Consider the following 22,048-nt stretch of genomic DNA (forward strand, 5'->3'; position numbering starts at 1 on the left):
CATGCCATCAGCCAGACATCCCATCCCACGCATGAACTTGGGACTCATCAACAGTGTGAAGAAGGTAAAGCGGTTTGCAAGCACCATAAAAAGCAACTTCCTAATGGTTTAATGACAGAACTTCATTTCTCAGCAATTAACTCAATGAAAGCTCTAAGAAAAAGCAAATACAATGAAAATAATATTATTATTTTGAAGTGAGCTCTGGGCTTTTTATGCTGTGCTCAGTTGAACATTATGTGGCAGAGCTATGGATGTTAAAATTAGAGCTGAAAAGAAAAATGCCAAATAGATGAGCTGGTGAGGACAAATTTGTAACTAAAATGGGTAGCTTGCATAAACTAGCAATGATGGATTTATTCATATAAGGATTTGATTGGTAAAATCTTTCTTTAAGGGTCTCAAAAAAAGCTTTAAGCTCAGCAGAATATGATCTAAACCAGCTCCAGCCAGCATGATATGGCAAATTTTGAAAGTTACCTTGGAAATCCTGAGGGGACTATCCCTCTAAGGTGGAAGATGCCTGCAAAGATTTCACAGCTTAATTAATTTTGTGATGTACTTTGTCAGCATGTTTTGTCCTGGTTTGGTGCAAGCAAGGTCCAAGCTTGCAGTGCACAGGATGCTTACCTATAAAACGTATTATTCTTCGAAGCAGTGGGTTCAGGTAACAGCACTCTCCAGTCAAAATAGTTTTCTCTTGAATAATGAGGGTTTCTCGGGTTGACTTTATGAAATACATGGATATCTCACCAATAAAAATCTGCCAAGGAAAGGGGAAGAAAGAGAAGGTTAAAAATGACATGAGCAAACATTGAAACATGGGTGTCTAGTCTCAGCCCACAGACAGTGCCACACAGCTGCATGTTCTGGGGACCCTGCACTGGCACTGTGGGGCTCAGCATGACTGACACACACCCAGCTCCCACCCTGGAGAGGGATCATTCCTGCACTCAGTGGTGCAGAGACCCAGAGAAGATGACTTCACTCATGGCAAGGATTGTGGTGGTGCATCCCTCCCCCTCCTCTGGCTGCACCGAGCTGAGAAATGCTCATTAAGCGTTAGCCTTGATGAGCTGCACCTGGACTAAGCCCCTGTTGAGCATATCAAAGACACTCTCTGTTCCCAGAAACTCTGCTTTCTAATGAGCATTTGTTTTTTCACTAACAGCCTTGGTAACTTATTTTTCTTGTCTGAATAATAACCCAAGTGAAATAATATTTTTGTTGTTGAACTTTCAAAAAAAGCTACCAACGTGAGTTGTGCCCAGGGTGGAAGATTACCATAACTCCAGCCCACTCTCTTGTGACCTTCGGAACAAGTGTTCAAAGTGAGATCCTTTTTGAGCTCCCAATTCCCAGAAGATAAAAGGGTAATGTGTATGTCTCAAACACTGATAGTTGGATGGCTGTGGAGCCATCCAAGGACTGTTGGCAATAACAGACCAGAAATGTTGGTAACAACCAAGGATTGTTGTTATTAAAATACCATGAGAAAGAGCAATATTTGACTAAATGTTCTGTTACCAAAAATGAAGTCTCCACAGAACCACTAATCATGATGTCAGCTGTGCTTATGTATTATATATTTTTGTATGATCTGAACATTCACGCTTTCTATAAATGTAATAGCTGCTTCCCATAGGAGTAGGATCATTTCTTAAGCACTTAGAACTAATTTAGTTCTGTTGCACTGAGGCCTATCTACCCTCACTAAAGCTGGACAGAATTTAATCACAGGCTTTAGAAGCAATGATGATCCACACACAGCAGGAACCTCTGAAAATATCACCTATCATGTTCTGTCAGCTGGCTTTAGAGAGGGAAACTGGGACCCTTTTAGAAAGACAGAGTTTGTAATTAAAGTCTTTAAAATAAAAAAAGCCTGCCTGATGTGGAAGAAATGAGCTTTTAAGGGGAAGCACTCAAGATTATTAATTTAATACATTATTGCAGGACATACACAAGAGAATCCATAGTGTTAGGGAACGGTCAGAGAAATACATAACAGAAGTGTTTGTGTACACACACACAGGGTGGCACAGACACCTGGAGTTAGTATAAATGTCAAGGAAGTCACCTCAGTTCACTCTGACTGCTGGAATGGTGTGCTGTTTCAAGGGCAACAATTTATCCTTATTAAGCCAGATGAGTGTCCTTATTGATTATTGACATTCAAGCCAAGTATGCTCAACCTCTTTATAATTCTACCCGCTGATGGCAAGAGCTGTGGAGCTGTAAAATGCATGTCGATAATGGCATCTGGAGCGGAGCTGATGCATGGGAGCTGCACTGAAATATTGCCTTTATCCCGTTTCACTCCATCTGCTCTTAACAGAATTGGCAAGCAGTTCAATAAGCTCAGCTCACTAACGACGGGGCTGGGAATTAAGAAAAAGACCATCTGCACTAAAGCAGTTTGAAAGTGACACTCTGTTTCAACCCGTTTATTACTTGAATTATTACAATGTTCAGAAGTTTGAATTACTGCTTTGCCTCTCTGTCTGCCCGGGGCTGTACACAGACACTGAGGGACGACTCACACCCTGAGGGAATTCTACTCTGTGAGCACAGGGGCTACTTGACTTTAAAATATCCTAAACTTTTCAAACAGGAGAGACTTAGGCATAAAACATACTAACAGTCCTCCTGTAACTATACATCCATCTTTAAAGTTCCTTTACATCAGAGGTTAATGGAGTATTTTCCTGCTTCAATTCCCATCTTTGTTTCTATAAATCTAGCTGTCTGGCACACTCCTAGCGACTCCCATGTGCATAGATTAGTTCCACTTAGATTTAGGAGTAAATTTTGCCAGGCTGTAAATCTGTTCAGTTCCATTACACTGATTTAAGCAGAATTATCCCAGATTTCCTACAGCATAACAGTTCAAAATTTGATTTTTTAAAATGAATACTGCCTTAGGTTTAGGTATATGGCAATAAAGCTCTGTTTGTGTAGAGATACAAAGTGATTCAACATAACTGGACCATTCTTATCATGTCATCTCTGGCACTGAATTTAGTTGCTGAAATTTGTTTTCTAATATGCTTAATATGGGCTCTCTAGAAAGTCAGCCTTGCTGTTTCTGAAAAATTCAATGGGCAATTGGACACCTGATTCTGAAAGCTAATCTGTCTGTGTGCAGTTAAATGTGGTCTGAATAGCTCTCAAAGAACTTGTTGTTTTGTTTTGTTTTTTTTTTTTTTTTCTTTCCCAGGCATTTTTGAAATCAAGTAACTCCACTGATTCTCGTGATTTAAACCCTGATGATGCTGCAATGAGCAGGGCCCAAATCCAGCCAAGTTGTCCAGCTGGCCTCCCAGAATCAATCACCAGCACTGCTGAGTACCTCAGCTCCTGCCAAAACAGAATCAGCACTCCAGGAATGGTTGCAAATCAGTTCTATAGCTGACATCTAAATATAAACTCATATACCTAAATATGGGCTGAAAAAGAAAACAGCAAGCTAACCACTTTTATTTCCATTTGGGAAAACAATGCAAGGTTAATGAACTTCTGTATCATACTGGCTTAATTAGACAGTAGAAATGTCAGGAGAATTGCACTGGATTGAAAGCACAAGTGATCTTCAGTCTGGCACGGTGTAGGTAATAGGGAAGCAAAGGTAGTGCCCTGCATGTATTTTTGTTCTTGGTTTCCTGAATAAAATAGCAGCTCATCTACACTGAGGACATATTGCTTGAGAACTCTTGCTCACATTCCATTTCGTATAACTACCAGGTAAAAATACAAGGATGACCCAAAGCCCCAGTATGAATTAGAAGTACCTACCCAGCAGGCATTTTTCCTCTGGTGATTTCAACCTCTCCAGTGAGAAAACTTCTTCAATTTTCCCTGCCTTCCCGTTACTGCCAGTGTCACCAAATACTTGCCCTCAATGTTCAGCTCTCAAAGCCCTCTGCTGCACACACGTATTTCCTGGCTCATCCTGACCCAGCAGATGATAAAATTATCCGTCCATTTTCCTCTTCAACAGTCTTTTATCCATGATAGTCCTTCAGCTGACATTTTCAGACAGTGAAATGTCTCATCTCCCCCTTTCAAGTTCTTAGCACAGCATTAGCACCTGATACTCCCTGCACTCCTGTACAGATTACTGACAGTTCATAAATTTAATTTTCAATTTAATCAACAAAATAATGGAACTATTGCTTTTAAAAGGACATGGAATCTTTTTTCTCCCCATAGCACTTTCTGATAAGCTCAGGCAAAGGATCATTTGCACAACTTTGTTTAAAAAAAAAAAAAAAAAGTGAACATCAAGAAGACCTTTTTCTATGAGGATGAACTAAAATAAACTATCCAGGAATTATCCAGGAATGTGTCTGTGGTACAGCTGAGAGGAGGTAGCAGAACAGTGGGATATTGGAGCTGCCCTCCTGCAGTAATTGTGCAGTGGGGCAAGACTGAGGAGCTGATTTGAAGAGTTGTATTAAATTTAGAAGAATAATCATTGATGGTGCTGACAGGCACAGCTTTTAACCCCATTTGTTCCTTCTATCAGTTTTTCTCAGAACAGAACATTGGCCTTGTACCTCAGTTCAAATGCTGCAGCAAAGGTGAGGCAGGAAATGCTGCATCCCTTCTTCCTTCCCCTGCCATGTTTTTGCTCACTTCTCCAGTAGGCAAAATATTTCTCCTTAGTCATGTTTCTCCAAACTGCATGTAGAGTGCCACAATCTGGTTCCTCCCATGCTCCAGTCACGCTGCCCCAGTCTCACATCTGTTTTCTCCCTTTGAAAACCCACTACAGATTCACTGCAACTCCAGCTGCTCAGCTGGATCTGCCCTGACCGCCTCCTTGCTGTCCCACAGCTGCTGGGAGAGGCTGCACCTCATGTTGGAAAATATCCTAATTATAATTTTTTTTTTAAATTTTATAACTTTGGTCAGTTTTCACAGGATCACAGAATGAACTAGGTTGGAAAAGACCTTTGATATCGTCAAGTATCAAACATATGTTTGCCTTTGCCCTGGGGGAAGGGAATTAGGGTTTATTTCCTCTTTCTTCTTTCCTTTAGGGCATTGTTCCACCAGGTGAAGGCCTGATGAGCTTAAAATCTCTACAGACTGGGAGCAGAACAGAAGATTCACCAAAGGTAACAGCCGTCAGTGGCATTAAAGTACCCTGAATCCATCAACTCCAAACACCCCTGGTCTGGAGAAGGAGAGAGAAGAATAAGGACCTGCTTAGCACCAGAGGTGAAAATATCTGTAAGGAGTAGGAAACCAAATACTAAGAACTAAGTAACTTGGGACGAATGAACATTAAACCAAAGAATAGCTATGGGTTTTGACTGTATAAAGTTTGTGAAAAATCTCTTAAAATACGTGTGGCATGGAATGATTTTCTCTGCACAGCTGGCCTATGTGAGGATGAAATGATTTGTGTTGCACATCCTGAGCAGAACAACATCCTGGCCAGAAATAAAGTAATGCCTTTATTCTCTAATGCTAAAAATGTTGTTGGAGAGTTTTTGTTTTTCCTGCAGTTTTGGTGACACTCACAGCCCTCCTGCCTCCCCTTCACTCACTCCTCACTCACTCACTCACTCACTCACTCACTCACTCACTTGTGACAAGTGTGAAAACACTACTTTTGTAATTTTTTCACACTTCCAATGAACACTGGGGTTGTGTGGAAGTTCCCACTGTCTTAATTTCTGCTGCAATTCCACATGGATAAAGAAGGAGGAGGACCAGCTAAGATACATGTGAGAGATGCAGGATGCACCACTGTGCCCAGAGTTTGGGACTGCCTCAAGTCTGCCTCTCTGCGAAACTTACTTCCTTCTGCTGCTTTTCATGAAAAAGTACAAGTGATGTTATTTCCCATCAAAGGAAGACAACAGAGTTCCTATATTAGGGAGAATCATGTGAAGTGCACACATGACCTATCTGTTTTTCCTAGGTATTAAATTGACATTATTCTGATTTCTGTGAGGTTTTAAATCCTTCAACTTGTTTACTCTAACAACACCCTTGTGACACAGTCAGTCCTTTTTAACATCACTTTCTACACTGAAACCCCACCCAGGGACATGCTGCAGCACACAAAAATCTCTGCAGCAAACAAAACTGAACTTAGATCTTGGGACACCTCTGCTCTCAGTTCTGGGCAGGTTTCAGCAAGCCATATGACATTTCCCAAATCCTGTGCAAGGATGCATGTGGCTGCGTTTTTAATGTCACAAATAGAAAGAACCAAATTAATCAAGTCTCCAGCATTGAAACAGCAGCCAGGGGGAGGAGAGGATATGAGGAAAGCACTGGCTGTGAGACAAGCTGCACACAGAGCACTCAGAAAGAGAGAATAGCAGCAGATGAGGGCTGTGGAGCTCTCAGCCTCAATCAGCTAGTTTCAGCATGACTCCACACACACTCTCCCTGGGAGAAGCAGGACTCTTCACCAAAAGGTCACCTTTGCAAAATGTTCCAGAGGGTGTTTCATCAGCACTGGCTTCAGCTAGGCCAAGAGCAATTCTGCCCTGTTGCACTGTGGTATCTCTGAGGTTTGTATTAGAACAGCTGCAGTCAGGATAGGGATCTTCTTCAGGCTCTACATTGGAGCTCATGATGTCAAGGATGGAGATCTCACAGCCACTTCCATGTTTGCCTATCCTCATTGTTAAAGTTTGCCTAGTTTTTAATCCATTTCAATTTTTGAAGCTGGTGTCCTTGCAAGGTTGCCTCTTGTGATCTGAACAGTCTGTTTTCCTCTTCTCCACAGTCCCCACTAAGAACATGGCTTATATTGACTTTCACTTACTGCTGTGAATACCTTAATTCCTTAGATCTCCCTCACATTTAGCCTTAGCCCCTGAGGAATATTGATCTGCCATCCTATCAGCTACCCTCAGGACCTGGTATTGACACTGTGAAGCTGAGACACTCTATGGTCAAACCCAGGTGGCAAACACTTAGCAACATTTGTATTGAGAAAAGGCACCTCAGAAAGCAAAGGGTGGCTGAGGTCTGCCTCAACATCCTCCCCAGGACACAGGATTTCTGCTCTGATCCACAGACAGGGCCCTGACCCAAGCCTGCAGAGGCTTTCCCTGATAAGATCACTATCATCGATATTCCTGAGGACAGAGACCAGCTGAGAGCTCCCTCAGACACTCTCTTGGTCTTTGCCATCACACCCTGGACAGGTGTTCTCAGGCCCCAGGAATCAATACTGTATTTTGCAAAGCTATACAAGGTAATGCAACAGTGTGTTCAGCTGAATGTTGCAATGCCAGCTCACTTTTAATTTTCCAAGGATACAAACTCAATGGATTCAATCTGCATTCAATTACTCACCTCATTGTGTTTTGGAGTGGGTGGTTGTTGTTGTTGAATGAAAACAATAGCAAAGAACTGTTGCAAGTACTTTTCCAGAACAAGAAAATTGCTTTATTGTTTTTGTTTCTCTTCTTTATTTTAAGTCAAAAGGGTTGAAATCCACAATTTATAGTCTAGCCTGCTCAAAAACCAAAACTGTCTTAGGGATGTGCTCAAAAACCTAATACACTGTGGTAAAACTGTCTAAAATTATTATACTGAAGTTCTAATGAAGAGAATACACATTTTCCACAGCCCTGAATTGTTCCTCACAAACTGGCACGTGGCTAGGACCACCACAGGGTCCCAGAGACACTGTCAACAGAAATGCCTGAAAGTGTTGCACCAAATCAAGAAAGCATATTTATTCCTCCAGAATGGTGTGCAAACAGCAGAATACAAACATTTACACAGGGCACACCTTTTCCTCCCTCCTTGGTATCCCCAGCTCCTCATTCACCACCTCACCAGCCCTGGCAAGACTCCAGGAGAGGAAGGCAGAGGACACAGCCAGCTGTGCCAGCACAGGGGGAAGCGTGGTGGGCAGCAGGCTGTGCCTTCTGACAGCACCACAGCCAGCAGAGCCTGGTGATTCCTGCCTGGAAAAGCCGGGAAGGAGCTGCTGTAACAGAGCTCTGAGCTGCATCTTACGTTCTTGGTTTTCCTGGCAGCTGCAGCTGAGCAGCCACAGGGGAATCAGCCACGACAGGCAGAGGTTCCCTGGCTTCCCTTACAGAAATAAACCATTGTAGTAACATGGCTGTGCTAAGCCAAAGCCAAGGAATTAAGAAAGAATAGGAGGACCATTGAGAGGAAGGATGTTTCTGAAGTTTGAGGGGTAAGTGCAGATTGTAGAGAAAAGTTGGAACAATTTCCTCCTACCTTAGATCAACACTGTAATTCAGCTTCTAGTTCATAATCAGACTGGTTCAGTTTGACTGATTTCAACCTTATCTGAAAACAAATACTCCTATGCACAAATTAATAGCACTGGACAGTTAACAGATTACATCTAGGCTGCTACTTCCACCTGGAAACAGAAGGAAAGAAACTAAACTCTGAAAATGGTACTGCCACTTTCTATTCACTTTAAGGTAACGAAGAACAGTGAGAACAGTGCCCTTGAAGCTTTCTGCCACTGTTCAGTATTCATTTCAGCGAGCTGGCCCTGTTCCTAAGCCTCTCTGCTTCTCTTGGGTGGATAGATAAATCACATTGGATGGAGCAGAGCAGGCAGCAGTGCTGAACTCTGGAAGGATTGTTTAGTGCCAGCTGGGGAATTGGCAGCTTTGCAGTAACCTCATAACAGGGAAAGCTAGTCTTCAGGGACACTGATGAATGTGGTGGAGTCATCCCAGAATATTTTTAGAGAAATGTTTCAAAAGAAATAGATAAAATTGCATAAAACCAGGCCAGTCACATTTATTTTGCCACTAAAAATGCAGGGAAATGCAGATACAGTGGTACCAACCCACAGCAGCACTTCTGCAAAGTGGTCTTAGAAATAAAACATATATGTTCGTTTTCTCCATGCCCAGTGTCATAGCCAAATGACAGAGATGCAAAGATATTCCATTAAGTTCACAAAGATGTTCCCTTTTGGCTTGCAAGCACTGTAACACCTCAAAGCTGTGCTGAAATCATGACTTTGAGTCCTCCCCAGACCCATGCACACAGGACTGCACTTAATGCTGCTTGTGTCTCAGATGAGGGAGCTTGTACAGATCCCTGGGGTACCTCCCACAGCTCCAGAAGCCCTTTTAGATTTTATTATGAGCTAGTACCTTATTGCTGCTGGCTTCCACCAGCAATCACTCCTCTCATGTCACAAGGTGTCAAGACAGTAATAATGTGAAAGCAACACAGAGAGATCAAATTTGCTGGCACATCAAACCAACCACTTGCCAAATCAGCCGTTCTGCCTTTAGGAAGTGAAGCAGTGAGTGCTGTGCAGAAGAGAAACAAGTAATTGCAAAGGCAATGGCATTACCTCTGACTTAAGTTATATCTTGGTGGTGAAGCTGCACAATGTTGGTGATTCCTTCTGAGAGCAAAGTGTAGGGAGTGAAGCTACAACTTAGCTGACAGTGAATGCACACAGTGCTCCCTCCCACCATGCACAGCTGTGTGCGTTCTTTTGTTTGTGTGGAGGTTTTTGGTTTTTTTTTTTTTTTAAGAGTACAAAACATCACGGTCTAAATAGAAATGGCTGCATTTGCTCCTTGCACTGAAATCCTTGGGACATTTGAGTGGATCAAACATCTCTTCCCAGGCTGTGGGCAGGCTAAGTGAGAGGCAGCACCCATTTGGGTACAGGATGACAGATGAGGATATTCACACTCAGAATGGACTAACCAGCAAGGAAGTGCAATACAGAGTTTAGGGAGAATCTGAGCTCACTTTCTGTCTCATTTATTATCTTTTTATTGATGACTATTGCCAGAATTTGGTCTGCAGAATCAGCTACAAACCAAAGCAAAGTGTGAAAATACTGTGCAAAGAGAAGAAGGTCTTTCAGGAAAAGGTGGGAATGAGAAATAAAATTAAGTTACTCCTATAAAGATCTTATGATGAGCACCAGTCAGAAGGACAGAAAAATCTCTGACATACACCCTGGTTGAAGATTAACCCAATATTAATTAATAGAACATGAAATAATTGAATTATGTATTAATAATGCAATATAACAATACAACTAATTAAATAATGTGATTAAACAATGCATTAATAAATACTGCATTAAAAGTGGAAAAAAAAATGTTTTGCCAGGGAAATTTGACCTGCTGTCTCTGGGAGGTTGTACCTAGAGATCACTGGTGCTGAGCATGGTGCCAAGAGCCCTGTGCTGACCCTGACCATGCCTCCTCTGTGTGGAGCAATGTGTCCAGTGCAAGAGTACAGCACAGCCCAAGAGGCAGAGTTTCCCAGTTAAACCAGCCCTGGATCCATTCACCCAGGGTGATGACTGGACCCAGGCCAGCATTCCTGCACAGTTTGCATGGGATGGGTCGGGTCACAGAGTCCAGCTCCACACAGCACTGAGCTGAAGGTCTCTTCAGCACCCAACAACCATACCTGGCATTCATTACAGCCTTTCATTCTTTGTGTTTAACATGGGCTTAAAACACTCTTCAGAGAATCACAGACCTGCTCATGTTGGAAAAGGGCTTTTAAGATCGTGAAGTCTGACCATTAACCCAGCACTGCCAAGTCAAGACTCCGACTCAGCTTTTCATAAAGGATAGCAATTAAGAAAAGCTTCTTGGATTACTAAAAAGCAAAGAAAATGCTGATCCAGTGCAGCAAAACTTGAAAGGTTAGCATAAAATTTTGGCAGAGCAAGGATTTAGATAGAAGATCCAAATAAAGAGCAACACTCATTACTCAACGTTTTATCAGTAATCAAGGGACAAACCACTCATTAATGTCATTGCTCTGCAATCAAGGCATGGCTGTGACCCACCACCTACCTTTACAAAAAGCACTTGTGAAAGCTACATCCCTGAAAATTGGCACTCTGTTGATGGGGGAGGTCAAAAATGTGGGGGGTTCAGTTTTTTTGTTTTGTTTTGGTTTTGGTTTTTTTTATTTTCAAATAATCTATCATTGCAGCAAAAAGTAAAATGAAAGCCTTGGCATGCAACAACATCCAATACATAAAATAACTCTATTACTGCAGATGTTTTTCATAAAATTATGATGTAATCTACTTTAAAACACCTGTTTGTCTTTAGAAAGTGTCCTGTACCAAAACCTATAGCCTCTTCTGCAAATCCCTTTCACACTTCTTACCACATTCTGTGACAAGAACATGATTTGGTGCACTAAAATTACAGCAGAACAAAACTTAAAACAGACTATGGTGAAGCCCTCACTATTTAAAAGTAAATATGTAATGTACAGCTTCAATCAACTTTTGAAAGGGATAAAAGCAAAATTAATATAAGAAATAAATACTAACAGAGAAGAAAGAAAGCGAAAGAAATGAAAAAAAAAGTCCATAAACAGAATCTGACAGGAATTTATCAATGTAATTACAAATTCAGCAAAGCTTGGGCTGTTGATGAAATATGCAACTTTCCGTGTGGAAAATGGAAAAGGGTTGAAGTTTTGCTAACCAGTGAGTGCAATAAATTGTTTGGCATTGTATGCACTCTGCTAGTTGAATATTTTCATCTGCATAAAATATTAAAAATTGCAGTTTACTGGCTGAATAGTGAATAAAATCAGGTAAAGAAAAGTTTAGTGACTGTTGGAAACAAAGAAACTATTAAAAAAAGAAAACAGCATTCATATTTTTCTTTCTATTTAGCATCCTTCTCCTCATCTAAGGCTTTTAAGGCCATTCAACAGTCCTTTTAATATAGCAGGAAATAATCCTGGATATACTGCACATCTGACCTGGATTTTACTTCAGCTTTATCCTGTTTTCTTATTTCCAGTAATACATAACCTTTGCATTCGAGCCTCTCTGGAGCCCAGGAAATTCACAACTAATCAGTGAAGTAAGCAAGCTATTGTAAAAGGCTTAACAAGCTCTATCCCTCAGCCTTGCATTGTGATTACCTCAGAATAATTACTCCTGGAGATAACTGATGAAGATCATATTAGGCTGAGGCAAAACAGAGTTCCTGCTAAGTGTGAATCAATTACAGCCAAACAGAGAGGCGAGGGGACAAAGATATCACAGCACTATTGTTATTATTTATGGGGATTTCAGATAATTCCTCATACTCACAATCGCTGTCGGGGTTGAAGCCAGCACACAGTACAGCACAAGTGGCGAAATGAAGCTCTCGTCCTCCGTGCCGGGGTACGGTTTCATCAAATTGCCATCCTGACAGAAGAAACCTTGGATATGCACCTGAAAAGTGTCAGTGTACTCGAAGTAGTAGGCGAGCAGAACAGTCCCAGCCATGATGACGAGCTGAAAATAAAGCATAGTCACAGAGAGACGTTAGTTGCTTTTTGAACAGATGCAGCTGTGCCTGCGAGCTACTCCAGTCCTGTGGACCATCCTCCCTTCACCGTCACTCTGACAACCCCTGCCATAATGGTGTGTGAGCCTGTGTGTACGTGTGTGTGTGTGTTTCTGTGCCTCTGCTTTGCAACATCTGTTACATAAACCTTTTGGCAAACGACGCCAATGAACGTCTCAGATGGGAGCGTGTCCGCGCCGCGGCGCGCAGGGGGACGGGAGCTGTGACAGCTCAAAGGGCATGTGAGTGTCAGCGCAGGAGGGATCGATGGCAGCGTGGCAGGAGACAGCAGCAGCAGCGGCAGCTAAAAAACCTGTGCTCGGTGGCAGGGGAGTGGGAAAGGATTGTTACAAAGCCTAGAGGAAGCTAAAGCCAAAACACTTCCCCGCTGCAGCTGCAAGCCCGTGCTGGAGAACGTGCGTGTTGTGCTAATTCAGACGAGCCCTCTGTGTGTCCCAAATGAAGATGCATCCAGAGGAAGACTTCTCTCCTGCCACTCACTTTTCCCTGGAGCTGCTTCTTTATGAGCAAAGCTTTAGAAGTCTACTCAGAAATCTCCACAAGCAACCTGTGGGGACTTCAGTGCACTGCCTGATTTACCTATTCTACGATAGCCACTTTTGAAAAAGCTGGCTTGAGTCTGAAGCTGCATTTATTTGACAGATATGAACTGCAAAAAGCCTTTCTGGTCTCTCTTTCCATACTTCATGGCTCCTAAATGGGTTGGTTGGAAGCTCAGCAATCCACTTTTTTGTATATATCCACAGATTCAGCTTCCCACACTGCTTCAGCAACACGTCACCACAACCTCACCAAAGGTGTCCCAAAACTCACCTCATGATAATAAACAGATTTACAAATTCTTGTTCTCCCTCTGCCACACTGCAAAGAAAATCTCACATCACAGTCTTCACCCAAGCCAAAAACACTAATATTGATTTATAACTTTTTTTTTTTTAGGGGTAATGGTATTAAAATTAAAAGAGGGTCGATTCAGATTAGACATAAGGATGATGGATTTTACAATGAATGTAGTAAAAAAAGGGCACAAATTACCCAGAGGGGTGTGAATAACCCATCTCTGGAAGTGTTCAAGGTCAGGTTGGACTGGGCTTCAAGCAACTGGTCTAATGGAAGGTGCTCCTGCTCATTGCACAGGAGGTGGACTAGCTGGCCTCTAGAAGTTCCTTCCAACTCAAATCCTATGATTTTAAATTGTGACTACAGGATCTGATTCAAAATCCTCTTTAGGAAGACTAGTGCCACTATACAGAAGTTGTCACTATTCAACTATTTTTGTCATTTTAACTATACAAGTTATCTAGCCACACCATAGAAAAAAGTGGAATAACCAGGTCCTGGTTTTAGTATTTTGCCTCCAGGATCTCTGCATCAAAACTGTATTGCTGCAAGATTATTGTAAGACCTCTGAAAATTAATTTTGGCAATTCTATCTCAAAGATACACTTGAAGCTATTCATGCACTCCTTTGGCACATCTCTGCACACACAGCCAGCCATTAAAGCTATTGTGTATTTGAGTAAGAGCTGGACTAAAATAAGAAAAAATAATGAAATCAGATTAGTAATTGATGCAAGTAGCAGACCTAAGTGGTTGAGGTGGGGAGGGACCTTTGGGGGTCAGTCCACCCTCCTCTGCTCAAGCAGGGACACCTCAGTTGGTTGCCCAGGACCATGCCCAGATGGTTTCTGAACATCTCCAAGGATGGAGTCTTCACAATCCCCCTGTCACTTGTAAGACAGACTTAAAAGAATGTCACAGTGAAGCCATAGTTGTGACATTTCATTCCCCCTTTTTTACCTTTCAAATTAACCATCTCATTTTGTAGATGTATTATTTTCAAGACCACATACCTGCCCAGAATAAATTGACACTGGCAAGGGGGTTTATTTACAGACTATGAATGAGATGGGGATGCTATGGAAAGTGTCTCCAGCTGTTTATTTTTCAGCATCAGTCTCCTTACATGATTATTACAATGGGAAGATGCTAACAGCTCACAATCCAGGCAGCAGGACAGAAAACTTAATGTTACAACTTACTTTATAAGCTTCTTGACCAATCACACAAAGCAAAAGCATACTGACAGTAGTTCTATCCAATCACCATAAGCACATGTGCCTTTGTGTGCTAGATTACACGTACCTTCCTAATATCTTGCTAGATAAACTCTCTGCAGCTTAGAGAGCTATTCAGACAAGCCTTAATGCATAGGCTATTGTTCTATTTGCCCTTGCTTTTTCTACAGTTTAAATAATTTTTCTGCTGACCTATTTCATAACAGCTGCTTTAGCTCTACTCCCAATTCTGCTGTATCTGAAGCCTGCCTTTTGCAGCTTTCCCAAAACCCTCTAATTTTATAGATTCCCACATAAATTCTTTTAAAAAACATAAAGCAAGATGCTGATATCTGTGTATTCCCCAGAGATCTTCACAGCAACATCCACGAGTACAAACACAGTCCCACAACTAAGGACACAGGAGTTAATTTACATTTGAATTTAACTCCTTGAGCAGCTATAGATTTTCTGATCAACCTGGGCAACTCAGCTTTGTTAACTAACACAGAGAAAGGCAATGACACTATCACTACTCTACCTGACATGCCCAGATAAACATGTTGGAGATTACAGGATGCTTGGATATAGAGGTCTTTAAACTCAGTTCCAGCACCTCATGTGACCTGGGCTGTCAAAAGCAATCTGACCCACCCTTTCTGTCCCAAACATACTCCCAGAAATACTTCAGGCTGCCAGCCCCAGCTGGCTAACACAGGTAAATGATAAATAATAAATGACACAACAGACAGCTGTTTTTTCTCCTCTTACTGGAAAACAGAGAAAGCAGGTTACTGAACTTTTAACCTTCTCTGGGTGTCATATGGAAAAGAGAATGCTTTTCAAAAAATAAGGTGCTCTGATACGGGAGGAAAATGTCATTATCCCAAATGCAGTCTCTAGGCAGCAGTTCCACAACTAACCTTGACCTTTCCATTGTCAAATGCTGACTCAGTGCTGCACAAAACCCCCTCTTCCATGTAAAATACAGCTCTTGACTGACTGACTCAACATTGATATTGACCTAGAATATCACAAATCACAGGATCACAGAATGCTTTGGGTGGGAAGGGACCTTAAAGCTCATTCCAATCTACCTGCCATGGGCAGGGACCTTCCAGCCTGACCTCAAAACACCTCAATAATGAACCCAATTCTGTTCATATTCCCTGTGTTTCTGTGTTTTGTTCTTCTGACAAAGAAAAAAAAAACCCGAAAAACATATAATTTGTGAAAAGAGATTTGAATTGTGGACAGATTGTATCCTGTAGGTGACATCCACCATCTCACTGAAACAGCAACAGCAGGCAGCAGAAATTTGACCTCCAGCTAAACAGACCTTACCATACCCCAAGGGATGATGTGAAACACAGAAAGCACAGTCAGGAGCAAAATTTTTGCTGCTGGTACAGTCAGTGAAGACCTGACCACTTCTGTGTGGCAACTTCTCCTGCCTCATCTTGAGTATTCACCACTTCAAGCAGCTTCTCAGCAAAATGCAACCAGAAACTTCTTTTAGTTCTCCCTTCCCTTTTTCCTCTCCAGATGTAACTATTTAATATGTGTTTAACATGAGTGAGACGACAAATGCAAGAAGGGGTCAGACTGGCTAGAAGCAGAGATGTCAGAGACAGGAGGGCTCCCTGAAAGGCAGTGAACTTTCCCTGGGTGCTGGGATAAAGAATAGATGCAGTGATGCCTTGTAGACATCCTGGATTATGAGCACTATGGGGTCCAAATAAGTGGGCCTGAATTTTGTAGCCTTTTCTCCCTGTTTTCAGGTTTCCAGACATTGAAGAAAGCAGAGAAGAATAGGTAGGCTGATTTTAACTGAAGATACAAAACATCCCATTATGTAATTCAGAAAACACAATGCATTTTAACTCTAACATTTTGCAGGGTTTATTTATTAATTCTTATTAACTAATTTCCTTGAGTTTACTTGGGGAAAAATTAAAAATGCTCAATAACTTCAGAAAGGCAGCCAATGAACACAAGGCTGCTAATAAGTCTAAGGTACTTAATGGCCTCCATTAGCACAGTGTTTAACCATGCCATAATCCTTAATATTTATCATCACTGCTCCATTGTAAGTTAAGAAAATGCTCTTATCATCATTTTACAGAGAGGGGACAAAAGCTGAGGAGATAAAATGACTGCCCTCAGGTCACAGCAGAGCCTGTGGCAGAGCCAAGATTTATCTTTCTTCTGGACCAAATTTTTTTGGATTAGTCAATAATCTCCACATAAAAAGGCTCAATGATACATATGTTTAGGTCCTGATTCTGTAGAAGCTCATTCATGGTAGTGTTAAGAAAAATTGTGTGTCTGACTCAGTCCCATTTAAAAATTCCTGCTGAATTTAAATCAATCTTGACAAGCTGGACTTAAGCAACTGGGGTGTGTTTTTCCCTCAGTCATTTAAATGGATTAATTATGTAGCATGTAACATCCATCCCTTGACACACCATTAAATTCTGCCCTGCTCCAAGAGTCCACCCTGGTTCTGCCCTCACAGACCTCCCTGTCACTGCACACCCTTGCTCTACTTTCACCTGTGGGCATTCTCTGCATTCAAAAAACCACTTTCTTCAATGTTTAAGAAATAGGAAGCAAGTCTTGCAATCCTCTTTGGGTAATGGGTAATATTTTTGTGTAGAGTTAATCATGTATTAATGACAGATTGTGTCCCAAGTATAAAGAAAGAGGATCTTCACAGTAAGCAGTACAGTTAGTTACACTAACTCTAGGGTACTGGTGTATATCCAGAAATCCTCCTCTGCACTCTAATAGAGTCTCTGATAGCAAAACTCAGAGAGCACTAACATCCAAATAAAATTATTGCTCCTCCAGGTAGTGGGACTGAAGTCCCACATTGTATGCACTCTCATAATTCATTGCAAAGCACTTCCCTGTATCCTCCACAAATGGGAGATTTTTTAAAAAATACTGTTACTCACAGAAAAGTCTCTGTTCTGCAAGTAAGCAAGCAAGAGGGCAACTCCACTTGGGAAAGGGGCATAAAGCTGTAAAAGACAGAGATCAGTATTGGAAGAGGGAAGACACTGTGGGAAACAGAATTTTGATCAGCCTAGACTGAAGACTCCCCAGAATTTTTAACAGAGGAGCAAGAAACTTATGGAGAAAAGGATGATGCTGGAAAAATATCTGGTGTACCCTTTAGCTATACAACCTGTCCTGTAAGACAGGCACACAGCCACTGCAAAAATCTCCTTTTGCTGTGTGTTTTGTCACTATTTAAGTGATATTGCAAGTCCATATGAGTAAACTTGAAACCCCCCTAGTATTGCTGCTATTTATACATAAATAGGTAAATTCTTTTAGCTTATCAGCCTTCCCACAGTCTACTCACAATATATCTTACAGCACCTTTAATGTGCACGACTGAAAACTGAAAAACTGTTCTTGCACACAAATGGCAACATAAATTATGACTTTTTAGTTTCTCCTGAAAGAAGTCAAACCAGTATTTTGCACTTGGTGCTCCTTAGTGGATAGTCACCGAGATATCTATTGATCCCTTTGCTGAGTTTATTTCCAGCAAATTTCAGTGGTTTTCACTTCTTTAAATGAAACTGCCACAGTTTCATGAGCACCACAAACCTGCACAAGCATTTTCAACCTTTGACACACATGCTGTGGCTCACAGTTCCACCCATTTTGATCATATTTCTGCCTCCCCCTTTGCCTGAACCCTAGTGACCCACTGTTATGCAAAACCTGAAACAATCTGGTGTGCTTTTTCTCAGTGAGGTGATGAGAGCATGACTCTTGGAACAGACGCAATGGAACATCCAACAGCCATGGCATCTGTGTGTCCTGAAATAATTCCCAAGTTACTGCTGAAAGGAATTATTAAGGTGTGCCTGTGCTCTCTACTGGATAATATCAGAAATATTGAACTATGAATCCCAGGCTGTTTTCCCCAGGGACGGGTCCAGGTGTCTTCTCCCTGTCATTCTACCTTGGAGATGGGAGCTCCAGTCTTGCAGCTGCAGCAGAGGGACATTAGAAGCACAGCAAACTGGAACAAATCCCATTTATTATTAAATTCAAAGGCCCATTTCTGCCCATCTAAAAGCAGATCAAGACTCTATTTAAGAAGTACCATGTCTGTTTCCTGAAGTATCCTATAAGGATGAGGGCTCAGAAACTCATGTTGGATCAATACTTTTTACATGTGTTGGCTGTATTTATTTGTGGCCAGTTGATCTCTACCTAGTAAACCAACCTTCAGCTCATAGTGCTTGTAACTGACATAAAGAAAAAAAATATTTCAGGTGTATTTTGTTTTCTTAAATAATCAAACTTCCTTCTGGCAGAAGAATTGCAGACTGCCAGAAAATAGTAGATTTGGATAATTTGAATTGAAACAGTTATTTTGCCAAGCCTTTTTACAGTATTCCCCCTGGTAATTCTTCTCAGGGCTCCTGAAATAATCTATTCTGACAGACCTAGTACAATGTTCTAAGAAGGACCTATATTTTCACACAGTGGAGTGGTCAAGTAGTAAGGAAATGTTGAACATGCTTTCAGACAAACTTGTATTTACAAAGAACAAAGATGAAGACTGCCACTAACTAGAAGCCCATCTGATCCAGATGTGGCAGCAGCTGAAACTTCACACTGAGGTGTGAGGGTGGCAGCTGCTTGTTCCCCATTATCTGTTAATGGGAATTAGCAGGATGAGCCCTTCAGGGATCAACAAAAGCCTCCGTCTACAGCAGTTTGTGAAGCATCTGTTGTGTGCCATTTTATCACAACTGATTCAACTTTAAAGGTTTCACCTTCACACTTGTGCAGCACACCCAGGTCTGTGGAAAGAGAAGTGTATTGGACAGCAAAGGCTCCTGAAGACTGCAACGGCAGCAAATTAATGTTTGTAATGGATTATAAGGATCAGGCTGACTGCACAATCTTTTATTATTGCCAAGAAACTGAATGCAGCAAATCCCCTACTTTTTATGAAAATACTGCAAAACAACAGGGACAAAAAAATAGACACAGGACTGTTCATTGCAACATTATTTTGCTTAATGGAAGAGACAGAAAAAAAATGAACCTCTATTAGAATTCCACGTAGCGGTAAAACAAATACAAGTGAATGATTTCATTATGCTGAATAACCATTTATTTTACACTGTCAGATTAAATATGAAATCCAATGCTCTTTCTACACTGCCACTCCTCAAGGTGTTTTCTCTCTCTCACCTTACATAACTGATTCTGACATCAGGTTTTTTATGCAACTGTGGCACACAGCAACCTTGTCTGCAGCAGCCCAGCACAGGATGTGGCTTTGTTATAGGAGTTGTGAAGTCCATTCAGTGTGCAGGCACAAGCTGGGCAGTGGAGGCAGAGAGGTTTATTAAGGCACACAGGCTTTTGAAACTGGAGCTGTGTAGAAATCAAAGCAGTCTCTGCAGAGCTTTTTACAAGTCCATTTCATGAACTTACTGTCTTATTTCACCATTTTAGCAATTAAGTATGGATTAGGTATGGCTAAAGAAAACATGCTCAGACCCAAATAAAAGGAGTTCATGTCTTCCTAAGGCACTTATTTCAGCAGAAGTTGTTTTGTTAGAGTAGCATGACCTCTAAAAGTACTGACATCTGGTTAAAAACTCTTTCAGTGTCTTTTTTTATATACTGGTCCTTGAAGAATGGCGAGGCGCTACACTGCAATAGCTTAATGTTACCTAAGAGCTCACCCACATAAAGAATCCAGATTTCTCCAGCTCTAACTGTGCAGTTAAAGCAGTACAAGTCTCTTAATGGCAACAGACATAAAGGCATAAAAATGCTCTAACCAGTACAACCTTTTCATGTGTAGAAAATAAAATAAGCAACAGTATGAAGCACCTTGATTACCCCAATCTATATGACTCAGTGCACTTTATACACTGCTCTAGCTTTTTCAGTTTAAAACAAAGTTTTTCAACCTTTTTCATGTAAGGACTTTTACTTTTCACCAGTGATTCTTATGTAATAAATTTAAGCCTACTTTCTTTGACAGGTAAGTACGATCCACGGATTGATCACAGGCTGAAACTGTCAGCCTGAAGGAAGGAGGGACATTTACCCACACTGTGTCTGTAACAGCCTGAGCCTTCTCTTACTCCACCACAAAGAGATGGGCTGCCTTGGGAGAGCCTCTTTACATCAGCTCTGTCTGAGGAAAGCTCAGGCTTTGATGCTGGAGAGGGACAGCACAGGTCTCCTCACTCTCTTCAGAGGTAATGAGTGCAGGGGTGGATGTCCCTACAAGCTTCAGGTGGCCAGCCAACACTGTGGGCACTTGCACAAGATTTTGTACACCTCAGAGAGGCAGGGAGATGAATGGACAAAGGAAAGATGCAGCAGCACAGGTGATGGAAACTGGAAAAAGCACAGTAGTGTCTTTTTAATCACTGACAGCAGAGGAAAAGCATTTCTCCCAGGGCTTGAAGAGAGAGGAAATGAATCCTCCTCTCTCTTGTGGAATCAAGTAATACCTGTGTTGCTATTAGCAAGAGAATGTCTGTAAAAATCAATACTAAATATAAATTTTATTTACCTAGAAAATAGATCATAAAAGCTATGAAAAGGCTTATAATTTAGGGTCATGGGTTAGGGACATGGGCTAGTGGTGGATTTGGCAGTGCTGGGTTAAGGGCTGCATTCATGATCTTAGGGGGCTTTTCCAACATCAATTATTTTGTGACTCAGCGTCCTCTAGTACAACCCTGAATATCTGCTCACCTTCTTGCAATTTCTCTTTTTTGGCAAGTTGTATTTCATTACAATAATTTGCTTTCTTTATGAAATAATCATAAAAAGATTATTTTTCTCCTTTAACATTCTGATTCTATCCAATTATACTACATAACTGGACCTTAAACTAAGCCAAGAGCAGAAGGGATTAATGTAGGACAATTCTAAGGAGCTGTTGTTACTGGTTTTGTGACAGCACAAACCTTGTTATGTAGCAGAATTGAAAGAGATGTGATCTATTTAAGAAGAACCCAGTTATGATGAGATATATGCTAGATTTTTTTTGGGTTTTTTTTTTTGTTTTTGTTTTTTTTTTTTTTTTTTCTTAATATAAGGGACGTACTGATGCAGAAGACTATTAAATTCTGAGCTTGATTCAAAGTAGATTTTGAAGGCTTATCAGCAGGGGGCATTAATGCGACATTAAATTCCAAATGCCACACTACCAAACATCCATGCAGAGCCCAAAATGTTTTATGGTTTTAATATATTTGTGGGTTTCCCTGTATTTTTCACAACATCATCTCATTTTTTTAAATATAGCTGGAATTTCAGGTCATTTGGTGATAATAGTAATTTGGTTAATAATCTACTGTGGTTTTCATCCTGACTTTTAAAAGAAGTCTTTGTCCCTGGTTTGTGTAGTTTGAAAAAGGAGAAAATTATTTTAAGACCAGAAAATTTGCAGCCAGCAGCTTCAAAGGGGATTATCATGACCAGGAAGAATAGGTGGCTTCATCCTTCTCAGTGAGTATTTGTTCACAAGCATCAGTTGCTCTTTGACATCAGATCATGCATCCAGCATTTCCTTTCCATGTTTGCACTCTGACCTTACTACAGACCTGGAGAAAGGAGGTGTTTCCAGAC

General features: G+C 41.2%; 1 protein-coding gene across 3 annotated transcripts in view; it reads right to left on the reverse strand.

The window, feature by feature from the left end:
• Positions 1–22,048, reverse strand: part of PLPPR1 (phospholipid phosphatase related 1) — a 119,154-nt gene that overhangs the window by 18,455 nt on the left and 78,651 nt on the right. For all 3 annotated transcript variants that reach the window (XM_071455699.1, XM_071455698.1, XM_071455700.1), the window contains 2 exons: positions 12,089–12,277; positions 631–763 (listed from right to left, as the gene is read on the reverse strand). In XM_071455699.1, the coding sequence (XP_071311800.1) occupies positions 631–763; positions 12,089–12,277 (322 nt within the window). The remainder of the gene's footprint in view (positions 1–630; positions 764–12,088; positions 12,278–22,048) is intronic.

This window comes from Agelaius tricolor, unplaced genomic scaffold (genome assembly GCF_023055355.1).
Source record: "Agelaius tricolor isolate 1412-34295 unplaced genomic scaffold, bAgeTri1.0.p SCAF_53, whole genome shotgun sequence".
Lineage (NCBI taxonomy): Eukaryota > Metazoa > Chordata > Aves > Passeriformes > Icteridae > Agelaius > Agelaius tricolor.